At 45.9% G+C, this 13,302-nt stretch overlaps 1 protein-coding gene across 1 annotated transcript; it reads right to left on the reverse strand.

The window, feature by feature from the left end:
* Window positions 1-3,322: 3,322 nt before the first annotated feature.
* LOC123073032 (uncharacterized protein At4g15970-like) lies at window positions 3,323-4,701 on the reverse strand. The gene is made up of 2 exons (XM_044496610.1): window positions 4,522-4,701; window positions 3,323-4,385 (listed from the first exon to the last, which is right to left on the reverse strand). The coding sequence occupies exons 1-2, from the start codon at window positions 4,651-4,653 to the stop codon at window positions 3,531-3,533; spliced, it is 987 nt and encodes a 328-aa protein (XP_044352545.1). The 5' UTR covers window positions 4,654-4,701; the 3' UTR covers window positions 3,323-3,530.
* Between the last annotated feature and the right edge of the window lie 8,601 nt (window positions 4,702-13,302).

Below are 13,302 nucleotides of genomic sequence, written 5' to 3' on the forward strand. Positions count from 1 at the left end.
CGAGCCACCCACGACCGATGCCGATCTGTTCGCATCGCGCGACCTCGAGTAGGGCCGCCCGCTAAGATTCCAGCGCCGCCGCCCGCCCCAGTTCGCCGTCCCGGACCACGCAGCCGCCGGCGCGGCCCTCCCCGCCGCCGGTCCGCACTCCCGCCGCAGTCCAGCTTCCTCTGTGGGCCCTTTCCCCCTTTGCCCTCTGCCGCCACCGGGACACCCGGAAGCCGCCGCCGGGCCCCACGCACCGGCTACCGATGGCGCCTCCGTCCCGAAGCTGCAGCCGAACATAAACATCTCCTCCACTCCTCCACGGTGATCCATCCTCTCTTTCCCAACTCTCTGTTTTTCTTTTTTTTTAATCTATAAACTGGGTAGATGCAAAAAAGTTTGCATAGATAGAGGAATCGATGGGTCAATTTGTTAGATGGATGGATAGATTGATTGTTCAATTTGTCACATGAATGGGTGGATTGATTGTTCAATTTGTCACATGGATGGATGGATTGATTGTTTTATTTTGTTTGATGGATGGATTGTGCTAGAATTTTTTTTGTTGATATTGTCAATACTACTGCATATTGGTGCTATTGCCGGAACTTGGCTTTGGCTCACATTTGACAAGATATTGTTCGAAACAACAAAGTGTTAACAATTCATCAAACAGTTTCTGTCAAGTGGTGCTATAGACATTTCGGCACACAACTCTTTCCAGAATCTCAAACTGGAATCTCATAAAAGAACTCGACGCCAGATTCTGGGGGAAGCAGGTTCTCGCAAAATTTTCTAGAATCTTGATTCTGCAGAATCCCGGGTGAAAAGAACTGGGCCATAGTAGGACATCATTAATTCTTGATCCAATTTGGCAAAAGTTATAGCTCAAGCCCTAGCAGTCCAACCGTAAGGCTGGTCGTAATGGTAGTATCATAGCTAGTATCATGCATGCCAACTAGGCAATTTTGATGAATTGTTATAGCATTAAATGAAGAAAGAGAGGATGGAGTATCATATCATGATTCCGTATCATAATAAATGCTATGCTACTTTGTGTCATGCATGGCAATAAATAGAGTACTACATGATACTAATATATGATATTATGCATTAGGGAGGTAGTATCATACACTAGTATCATATGCATGATACTAGTATATGATACTCCCCATTACAACCAGCCTAAACGTGCATCAACAAATATCAGAGGAGCGATTGTTTGCCAGGTGCCTTTTGTCTTTGACCTCAAAATTACACAGAGAACAAGTGAATGACATACTCAACAGAAACGACACCTTCGGGCATTTTTTTGATGCAAAATCACCAAAGATCAATGTTATCCAACATATCCTTCTCAATACAGCACAATGTCTTCTATCTTTTGACATAGTTGATCTCAAATAGTTTTTTTAGTAATTTTAGTTTTGAGAAACATCTTTCAGCAGATGGTATAGTCACAGGGAATTTTAAGAGAATTCAATAAGCACTGGACACATTTTGATAGCAATCTGCAGCTGTAACAAAATTAAACATCTCATCTGCTGAAATGAATCTATTTGGCAAAGTCATTTTGAAGCAATGCTACAATCAGCAGAATATATCTTTTTTTTTCTTCGAAAAGGGGGTATGCCCCAGCCTCTGCATCTGAATGATGCATACGGCTAATATTATTAATAAGCAAAATATCCAACAAAGGTCTCCAAGTCTCCAATAAAAAAAGGTAAAAAAAAACTCCACAAGAGCTGAAAAGGAAAAGCCACAACCGGTTGGCAAAGAAGGATAAGAGCACTACATGCCTATCCTATTACATGACCGCCATCCAAACCGATTGAAAATACCCCGAGCTACCATCTCCCATCGGGTAGACGCAGTAATCAAACGCTCCCTGGCCTCCGTCGGAGTGAGTAGCGACCACATACGGATCAACGCCGTGGCTCTGAATATAACCTGCAGAAAATGAATATTTGTTGTTATGTTAAAACCAAATCATTTCTGCAATTCCAGATTGCCCATAATAAAGCACACACTCCCACACAAATGTGTCGTGCTGTATCAAAATTTATCCCATCAAGCCACGTCCCAAATAAAGTATTGATGGAATTCGGTGGTGTAATGTTAAAAGCAATGTGGACCGACTGCCACATCTATTTTTGCTAAGGGACAATCCAGAAAGAGATGTTTGATGGATTCGTGTTGGTCACAGAAACTACATCTGGTAGATCATGTCCAATTGCGTTTTGCTAAGTTATCCTTCGTTAAAATAACTTGTTTATGTACAAACCACATAAACACTTTGATCTTTAAAGGAACTTTGACTTTCTAAACATGTTTCTATTTAGGAATCACACTAGAGTTGATAACATCCAAATACATGAAATATATCTAACTGAAATTTTATGTACAAAAAGAGAGGAATCAAGCAGGTCAAACATCATAACAGAAATAAATAGGCAAGGCCAAAGAATTGAGATCTAAAAATTGCATGAATGGGGAATGGCGAATCTGGGGCACATGCTGCGGGCTGTTGCTCTTGCGGTACTGCAAGGGTGGTGTGTTGCTTGCCTCCGCTAACCTGGGGCCCTTGGGTATTTATAGGAAGAGAGAAGCCGAAGAAATCCATCTGATGCTCATACAATGGAAAATTCATTGATTAACTTGGGGAATTGGGGTCGTGGGCTCATAGGAACTTGGGATAATCAATTGGTGAAGACTGAAGAAGACGATGGTGGCTGGGAGACGAACGAGCCGGCGGCGTCTTTCTCGGAGATAACGAACGAAAAGGGATTGCGTCGTGTGTGAGTTTCCCCAGTTCTTCTGATCTTCTCTCTTCATGGGCTGGGTCTGCTACCTTGCGTACTAGAATTTGTTTAGGAATATGTATATACTGCTATGCACAGGGTATGGGCCCCTGATTGGGCTGGTCCCTAGGCCGTCGCACTCGTCGCCATGGCCAAGGGCCGGCCCTGGCCAGGGCTCCGCCTGGGATGCTACTCGTCCCATAAGCGGATCATAGCCAGACACCAGAATCCTGGAGTCTGACATAGGCATCCCCAGATGGGAAATGGGGAAGGAGGCAAGCCTGCAGTTGAGATTGTCAGAAAACCTATGTTGCTCGGCAGGCGAGTAACCTAAGTAAGCCATGATGGCATTCCCTAAAAAAAGTAGGATGGCGTGCGATATAGCTAAAGGAGGGAAAAAATATAACAAGCTCATCCATGTTACGCTCACTCTGGTCTGTAACAACATAAGAGAACTGATACAATACGGCCCGTCGTTAGCAGCGGATGATAGAGCAGAGGAGGCCATGAGGGCATGCTTCAAGATGGTATTTCTCTCAACATAATCATTAGCCACATGAGTTAAAGTGATAGTATTTGATATCAGGGTCTCCACACCCCAATTTATTGTTCCATGGCAACGCACCGATGTTCAACTAGTCTAGGTAGACAAGGGAGAACCCAACAATTGCAGAGGTCAATCTTTTCCGGTAAAACAAGGAAGCAAACCAAGCAGGCAGCCAGCGATGACCGAAGAAAGTTTGATCAGTAGGTGAGCGCGGTGCTGTTGGCGCCGAGCAGCAGCTGCTGCGCCTTAAACTGCCTCCACTCGTCGAGCACGGCGTTGAGCCTGTCGATCTTGTCCTGCAGGCCGTGGATGCAGGCTGCGTGGAAGGTGCATATCTCATGGAAGTTGAACTTCTTCCACGCCTCGCACGCGCTATGGAAGTAGGTAGTGTCCACGAGCTGCACGGTCGCCCCGTGCCTTGCAGCCAGCTCGTGCTTCATCTCTCTGAACACCACCTGGTCGTTCTCCCCGGGCCACCGCGTCCTCGCCTCGTACCAGTCCCTGAAGAACGCCAGGGACGCCGCGGTCGGCCTCGCGTACACAAACCCGCCGTTGGCGGCCTTGTCGAGGTCGTACGGGTTGGTGCCGAAATGGTTGTCGCAGCCGAGGGTGATGTCGGCGCCGACCGGGATGCGCAGCAGCGGGTTTCGGAACCACAAGATGTCCAAGTCAGTAAAGAGGAAGGAGTAGCCGAGCGCGAGCACCCGCGCCTGGAACCTGTTGCGTGCCCACATCATGTCCACGTAGTCCTTGTCATAGAACATGAGCTCCGTGCCATTGGGGGCGGCGCCTTTCGCGCCGGAGAGCAGGTGGCAGAGCAGGTGCATGCGCCGGCACCGCTCGAGTCCCTTGGGGTCGGTGGCCACCACCACCAGGTGCTTCAGAAGGGGCTCCGTCCTCACGCCGGTGCGGAGGCTGTCCAGCAACATCTGGAGGAGCGAGCCGGGCAGCGCATGCGCCTCGTTGGCGAAGGCCAAGATGACGGTCTTGTCCTCCATGGACGCGCTCCGAAGCAGCTCCGCGAGCCCGTCGTCATCGCTTGCGACCGCGGCCTACACGCGCGAACGCGATCGATGGTTTCAGTTCAGACATGCGATAAGACAAAGAATCGAAACAAAAGAGAACTGATGTACTCCCTTAGTGATCTAAACGATGTTATATTTTATTACGGAGGGAGTATGTACGAACCGTGCTGAGCTTCCTGATGCCAGCATCTGCGATGGTGTAGGGGCACGGAGCAGACGGTAGCAGCAGCGCGACAAAGGCTGCCATGGCCGCTGCCCCCAGAACGAAGCACAGCAAATTCGTCACCGAGGTCATGGCCAGTGAAGTGATCCTAGGAAAGTCCGAAACCTCCGAGAGTGCAGTCCAGAGTGCACTACTGTGTACGGACGCGAGGCCCTGTGCCTGTTATAAACCTCGTCGATGCCGAGATTCCTGTCAGAAATCAAGGAAAAAAGAAAAGAAAATGGAGACGTTGTGGCAATTAAAGCCACGGTTGACTCAGATTTCATCTGAGAAGTAAAATATATGGGATGAGATCGGATATTTGATTCTGAGTACGGCTTCCTGAAATCATCACCGTCCACTAGCATGTGGATCTGTGCTGGTTGATGTATTTCTGCAGATATAGCAGATGTATTGATGCGGGCAAATAAAGCCAGCTCGTGGGCGCATTAAATGAGATGACAGCTGGTCAGGTGAGGCGGACCACCCAGTAATTTACCTGAGCCGCCTCCTTACCGACCTGCACTTAGGCCCTGTTTGGTTCATAAGTCCTAGGACTTTTTTTAGTCCTAACTTATAAGTCTCAAGTCCCTAAAAAGTCCATACCTGTTTGGTTCCTGGGACTTATAAGTTTCTATAAGACCATATTACAACTATAAGTCCCTATAAGTCCCTCCTTGAGAATCTTATTTCATAAGTCTCAAATGCCCACTTTAAGTCCCTATAAGTCCCTCCTGTTTGGTTTACATGGGACTTATAGGGACTTATTTAAGTCCCTAGACCAATAAGTCCCTGGAAACAAACACCCTCTTATTATATCTCGCACATCGTTGGACAATCTTGTACAAGTGCAGCCGTTTGCAAGCAAGAACAATTGACATTTGCTGCAAAAGAACACCCGCGGTGACGACTCTTCGAATTTCAGTCATGGATTTCTGTCCCTTGTACACTGTTACGTAGAGTAAGAGACCACATCGGCATCACTAATTACTCCCTCCATTTACTTAGGCTGGTCATAGTGAGGAGTAACTTATACTAGTGTCATGCATATGACACTAGTCTAAGTTACTATCTTCATAGTGCAAAGTAACATGGTAGTAGTGTCATAGATGACTTCATTTATTAGCTTATAGACTCATTCTTTCTCGGGAAGCGCTATGTTACAGTAACATATTATGTTACTCTAAACATCTCTCTCCTCATTAAATATATGCCACATAAGCAAAAAAAATTGAAGTGCGCTATGTTACTACCTAAGTTACTCCCACTATGACTAGCCTTATACAAGGTCACAGTGGGAGTAACATAGATGATAACATCACACATCTCTAGACAAAACAGATGATGTGGCAAGTAATTAATGAGGAAAGAGAGACATGCGGTAACATAGCTAGTTACAGGATTGCATACTGTCGCCTCGGGTTTACAGGATCGCATGTGGATCAGCGATATCCACGGCCATCTCAGTCCGGCTACTGCTATCGAGTACTTTGACCTATGGCGCCGCTTGCAGACCATCGTCCTTTCTCAAGAGCCCGATATCATCTCTTGGCGCTGGACGGAGAGCGGTGCCTACTCCGCTTCCTCTTGCTACAACGCCTTGTTCATCGGCTCTACGTCCTCCGAGCATTGGTATCTCATCTAGGAATCTGCGGCCCCACTCTCTGTCAAGTTCTTCCTCTACCTCGCCTCTGCTAACCGATGTTGGACGACGGATCGTCTCGCAAGACGCGGTCTTCCTCATGAGCCTGCTTGCGTCCTATGCTCCCAGCATGACGAGACCCTCCACCACCTCTTGGTTGGGTGTGTTTTCTCCCGCACCATCTGGCACGGCATCCTCTCCTGGTGTTGCTCTGCGATCCCCGTGCCGGATGGCACCATCGACTTCCTGAGCTGGCTCAGCACTGCTATCAACTCTGTTGCAATGGAGAATCGGCGTGGGCTTTCCACTATTGCCGCCCTTACGGCCTGGTCCATCTGGCGTCACCGCAATGCGGTCATCTTCGACAAAATTCCGCCCTCCTCCGCCTCCCTCCTGATGTCGATCAAGGACGATGCCCGCTCCTGGGCCCTTGCAGGAGTCAAAGGACTCAACAACATTATCCCTGTAATGTAGCCTAGGTTATCTGGGCTGAGCAACCCATCTCATGCTCTCTTTGTATCATGTGCACGCCTTGTAGTGTACGTGATCATGATGCCACTCTGTATGTTCTAACCCCTTCTATCAATGCAATGATACGCTAACAGTAGCATATTCGAGAAAAAACATAGCTAGTTACTGTAACATCGCACATACCAAGACAAGATGAGTCTTCAAGCTAATAAATGAAGTATTGCATGACACCACATATATGTTACTCCCCACCATAGAGGTAGAAACATAGAGTAGTAATATATGCATGTTACTAGTTTAAGTTATTACCCATTGTGACTAGTCTATAAGGCTGGACATAGCGGGGGTAACTTAGGTAGTAACTTAACACCCCAAGACAATTTTACTTATGTGGCAAGTATTTAATGAGGAGAGAGGTGTTTGGAGTAACATAATACGTTACTGTAATATAGCGCTTCCCGAGATAAAATGAGTCTATAAGGCAATAAATGAAACAATCTATGACACTACTACTAAGATACTTTGCACTATGAAGGTAGTAACTTAGACTAGTGTCATATGCATGACACTAGTATAAGTTACTCCCCACTATGAGGCTAGTCATAGTGAGGGTAACTTAGGTAGTAACTTAACACATCCCAAGACAATTTTGCTTATGTGGCAAGTATTTAATAAGGAAAGAGGTGCTTGTGGTAACATAATATGTTACTGTAACATAGCGCTTCCTGAGGCAAAATGAGTCTATTAGCTAATAAATGAAGCAATCTATGACACTACTACTATATTACTTTGCACTATGGAGGTAATAATTTAGACTAGTGTCATATGCATGACACTAGTATAAGTTACTCCTCACTATGACGAGCCTGGCCAGCCTAAGGCCACCAACAATAATCGAGCTAAAAATAATGATACTTTCTCGTACTAGCAACATATTTAATACTTATATGTATGTAGCCATAATGACAGTCAGTTACTTCCTCCACTCACTTTTCTTGCATGCATGTGACGTATTAATGATCCCAATAAATAAAAAGAAAAGCTGACTAGCAAAGCACATATTAAGTTTTACATTGGTACCTAGCAAAGCACACATTGAGTTTGTGGCCACAGACCCATATTACAGGTACTAAGGTAGAAACTAATGGCCACTTAAGCCAATGTTGTAAACTAGTCTTTCTCCTCGCTTGACGTGTTAATTAATGTGTATTTTTCTTTCCAACGCACAATAAGACAACTCGCTCACTCCTCGCTGGTTGATTAATGTGGTGCATTAAAATCAAACCTTCTCACCCCGCATGCATGGGGTATTAATGTTCTCGGTTGTTAGTATGAGGCAAACCTCATAAATTTTATCTTAATCTCTACTCCTAATGGAGCAGTTGGTAGCCTGGTACTCCGATTTTATTTTCGTTCGGTTTTTATTCGTCCCATCCCACCACCCCCACCAACTGGTTTTTCTCCTTTTCATTAAAAACCAAATCTTATTGAAGAAGATATATTTTTCCATGCTTACTTTGACAGGTTCTAATTCATTCCAATCACGTAAATAAATAGATAATTCAGAGTTCAGAACTCTCACCATATATTTGAGATTACCTTCCTAAAATATAGACGTAATATTTTCCTCGATAACCTTTCAAAACAAAATGATATATTTCTCAATAACAAATCATTAAGTCTACACACTATGTCTCGCCTCGCTCTGGTTAATTTTTTCTCACCGTTATATATTTGAACCGGATTTTATCAGTAAGATCAATTTTCGGTATAACTTTCATATGGAAAGAAATGGATCACGATAAATCTTTAAGTCGTTTCCTTTCCTACTCATTCCATCGATCGACAGGAAATCCCCCGCCCGCGCCCCCACCGATTTTTATTTCCATGTGACCTAATCCTCCCCACGCCCTGCACCCTTTCCATCCCTCATGCTACGCCGCCCCCAGTTCCCCATGGACATGATGGCTGCCGCAGCCTCCCGATCTCCCTCTCCTCGCATCGCCGCCTGCGACGCAGCTTAACCACCGTCTCCACTGGCGCCTCGATGGTTGTGGCCTCCGCTCCAGATCCGTCCGCCGTTGATCCCATATCCATCCATCTGCCAGAGTGGAGGGCGGACGGAGGCTGCTGGGGCCTGAGTGGTCCGACCGAGGGTGTGGCGCCCAGCTCCGACATGGTGGATGCACCGGTCTTGACGCCGATGCGCTGTCTCCTCGCCATCTTCGACCACAACCTTGCCTTGTCCGGCCGCTGCTCTGCCATCGTCGTCTTCGAGTCTCCCAGGACCACTAATAGGCTCGCCACCTCCGCTCACTGGTCCGCCATGTCTTCGATGTTCCCCGCATCCCGCCAGCGAGCCTCCTGCGGCCCGCACGTACTCATCGATCTCTCTTATCCCGCGACAGAGCCCGCCCCTATCCTCGCCGGCGCCATGACCGTCTTCCACATGGATCCTACCTCCTCTGCCAGCACTGACGGCGACCGCGGCCCCAAGCGCAGTGGCCACGAGTGCCATGAGGCTAGACAACTGGGACGAGGTCGAAGATTCCCAGCTCGGCCACCTCGACCTCCACCCTTGTTCTCGCACGCTGACGGTTCATCATCATGCATCGGGATGAGGCCGGAAGACCCGGCAGCCTTGGCGGAATAGGAAGAGGAGTCAAATGAGGCTGAGGGGAGCATGACAGAGCGCCCTCGCTGCACGAGATCAAGAACCAGTCTATTCAGAACGAACGAAGAGGCTCATCTCTATCCGCTTCGGTGTGGTGCCGGCAGTCGTTGCAGAGCCAAACACACCTGTCCAGGCTGCGGCATGGTCAGGGCTCCACAGTTTGTAGGGTGGATGGTTGCACGGGGCCATTCTTGCTGCTGGTGCCATGGGGCACCTTACGCGGCTCCTCCCCCGCATCCGGTGGAGCTGTGAACGGCTGCGTCCGCTCGGCTGCGTCGGCGTGTGTGTGTTCTGATGTGTGTGCGGTTGATGCTTTGCTGCTGTGGGCTGATGAACAGTGATCATGCATGCGTGTGCTAGAGTGTGCTCATGTGTGCATGTGCTGAAAAACCTTATACACAAGAAGCACGCTGGTGCTAAGTAGCAGTAGCACGCCTGTGCAAACCGCGCTATAGATAAAGTTTTAGCAGCAGCGCGTCTTGTTCTAAACACGTTACTACTAAAATTTCCACGGCTTAGCCGATAGGCTACACATAGTAGTAGCGATCTATATCGAACCGCGCTACCGCTACTTTCTTTGTAGCAGCGCGTTTTAATCTAAACTCGCTACTGCTAAAGGATATAAAATTAAATGGAAAGCACATAGAAATGTAATTGAAAATGAAAGAAATAGAATAAGGTGGAAGGAAAAAAAATAAAATGTGAAGAAAACTAAATGAAAAAGGGGAAAAAGAGAAAGGAGTAGCAGTAGCGTGTATCCTATAACACGCTGTAGCTAACGTAGCAGTAGCGCGCTTTAGTAGTTCCTAGGTACTAATTAGATGGTAATTAGGGCAGTAGTTCCTAGGTACTAATTAGTTAGTAAGAACTAGGTGCTAATTAGGTACTAGTTTATTTTTATTTATAGTAAGTTTATTTTTAATAAGAACTAGTTGAATTAATAGAACTAGTTAGTAAGAACTTGTTGCTATTTTTTTAGTTAAAGCAATTTTTCCCGCATTGACGTGGACGATGCCTATCCCGCATCCTCGTCGTCGAGTCGGCGGAGGACGACACCTGCTTGACCAGATGGGCCATGTCCGGGACTGGGCTCCGCCGGGGTGGTACTGGGAGGCGCTACCTACCGGGGGGCGCAGGTTGGTGAGGAGCCAGCCTGTCGTTGACCCGAACCTTCTTTGGTGGCGGTCGCGTGGGCCAGTGACGGTCTAGAGGCTCGAGGACCCCGCGGAGGTGGTGCGTCACCGTGTCAGTGAGGAGGACGCGCACGTCCGTCGCTACTTGTTTGCGTTGGAGCACATGTTCTCCAATACCTGGCAGGTTCTCCAGGGATCTCACTGGAGCTATGATCCCGTGATGGTTCCATCTCTGTAGGTGTCCACCGCCCGCGCCGATACCCGTCGTGTGCTAGGGTTTTAGTTGTATTAGTGATGTTATATGTATGACACTATTCGGGATGTATTAGTAATAATATTCGACGATGTATGGATGCATGAGATGATTTACTTTTGCTTATTGAATGCATGCTAATTTGAGTCCTATAAGATATTTTGAAATGTATATCTTGTGTTGCTCAAATAGGATATGTGCTTGCCCAAGTGGCCGGTCATGTTTGCAGGTTACACCTCCGAGTGGCCTATGTTTTGCCGGAGTGTTGATTCATTTCCATTCCGGCAAATTTCAGGCGCTCGATATGTCCTATTTTAGCAAAGGTCATGCGGATTTTTTCGTGAATTTTGGCATGACTTGTGCCAGAATATGTAGGAAATATCGAGTGCTCCGGATTTGTGTGTTGAGTATCCTGGTAGTTGTCTTCGATCGATTTTCAATTAATATTTTAACTATGAACATAGGAAATGTCTGACGACGAAAAGGATTTCGGTATTTGCAAATACTGCGAAGACGAGCGCGGCCTGTGCGGAAAATCTTCCTAGATGATGATAGGCGCTTCAGCATCAAGCTGGACGAGAACTTCGAAGTGGATACAGTAAACCACAATGACAAGTCCTTTTTCATAATTAAGCATGACATTTGCTTCATTTGCTTCAACTTATAATTTAAGCATGACATTAAGCATGACAAGTCTTTATTTTACTATTCTACTAGCGTATCCCGTGCCATGCAACAGTTTTTGTATTGGATAAGATAGGTTTCAGTCGTACTATGGAGGAAAAGAAAGTTTACTTGAAGACCGAGCATGGTTATATTTTCCACGCAAAATTATACAATTCAAACGACTACACCTATTTTGGATGCAAAACATGGCGAGCACTATGCAAGACTTATGCATTTGAGCCTGATATGGTTATCACCTTTGATATTCGTCCGAAAGATGATATTAAAGGTAATACCGACATCTGGGTCGATGTGCAGACGCCTCCAGTTATACCATTATGTAAGTTTCTCAACCATATTTATGTCTTTGATATTGTTTATTCAAAAATAGTTGACAACTAATTTGTATTCTCAGCTTATTTCGGTGCAAGCAAACATGTCCAGCGCTTGGTAGACAGGACCTACTACTGTCCCGAGGCTGAACTAAACTGCGAGGAGCTAAGTCATTATGTTTTATGGCTTGAGGATCTTGATACTGTCAAGACAAATTTTCTTCCTGCATTTAGAAATGTTAGTACTGAAAACGTGCGACCAATAGTGTTCGTAATGAACTACGATCACATCTATTTAGGAAGGATGGTAAGATTTTTACTATTTGTCCTTAGTGTATCTTTTCCATACATTATTTTTGAAGCTAAACTTCATTGCTAAGTATGTTACCATACGATGTTCTTCAACAGGGACTCCCGATGAATGTTGTGCCTTATGGGATCGAGACTAAAGGTACCATGAGTATTATTAGCTTACGGCCAAGATATCCTACAGATTACTTTAGTGCATTCAAGATTAGCGACGGATGCTTAATAGTGCAAGACTGGACCAAATGTGTGATGGAGAAGCGCAGAGAAGTATTAGGGGGCAGCAAATAGATGCGCTACCCACGATTAGGAGACAGGTTCATCTGCATGCTCCAACTTGATCAAGGAGGAGAGCTACACATGTTTTATGTTATTTTACCTAAGAGAGAGCAGCAGGAGTGATTAGCTAGCTAGAAATGAGTTTGAGGATGATGATGTGCTACACTATTACTACGATGATAAAATAGCTAGTGTTGGTGGTAATGACTATGATAATTATTATCAGCTAGTGTTAGTGGTGATTAAATAAATACTGTTGGTGGTAATGACTATGATGATGATTAAATAGCTTGTGCCGGCGGATTAGATTCAAGTGGAGGCAACATGTGGTGCACATCGAAAGTACTACTAGTCCAAACTAGATCAAGTTTGGATCGGTAGTATACTTTTGACATGCACCACATATTGCCTCCATTTGAACCTAATCCACCTTCATTTGACACACTGTTATGGACATAATGATGTAAACCTCATAACTGGTATTGTACCAATATTTGTATGATGGCACATAAATACACTAAAAATAAAAAAATAAAAAGAATACTAGTAGCGATGGAGAGAAAACACGCTGCCGATAGTTACATTAGCAGTAGCGTGAGAGTGAACAAACGCTGCAGCTATTTGTCCTAGCAGTAGCGCGTGCGGGCACGCGTTACTGCTAAGCAATAGCTGTAGCGCCTTATTAGTAGCGCGCCTACCCGCGCTACTAGTGAGCACAAAACCAGCGCTACTGCTAGGATTTTCCCTAGTAGTGTAGACTGATGTATATTATCTGTTTTTTTGCAGGAACTGTTGCAGGATATTTGAGATCACTGTGAGCCCGTGTTTTGATTTTCGGGCAGAAAAACCACATTTCGGCCGAATTTCGGCCATCTCGGCCTAGGGCGAAATATATCTTCGACCGAAATTGGTCCAATTTGACAAATTTTGGTCAAAGTTTAGTCAAATTTCGGTCAAACTTTGGTAAATTTTTGGCCGAAATTCAG

This window comes from Triticum aestivum, chromosome 1A (assembly GCF_018294505.1).
Source record: "Triticum aestivum cultivar Chinese Spring chromosome 1A, IWGSC CS RefSeq v2.1, whole genome shotgun sequence".
NCBI classification, from domain to species: domain Eukaryota; kingdom Viridiplantae; phylum Streptophyta; class Magnoliopsida; order Poales; family Poaceae; genus Triticum; species Triticum aestivum.

Coding starts and splice junctions, on each gene's coding strand:
- LOC123073032 (XM_044496610.1), bottom strand. CDS start 4,653: ATGACCTCGGTGACGAATTTGCTGTGCTTCGTTCTGGGGGCAGCGGCC. Junction 4,386..4,521: donor GCATCAGGAAGCTCAGCACG/GTTCGTACATAC, acceptor TCGCGCGTGTAG/GCCGCGGTCGCAAGCGATGA.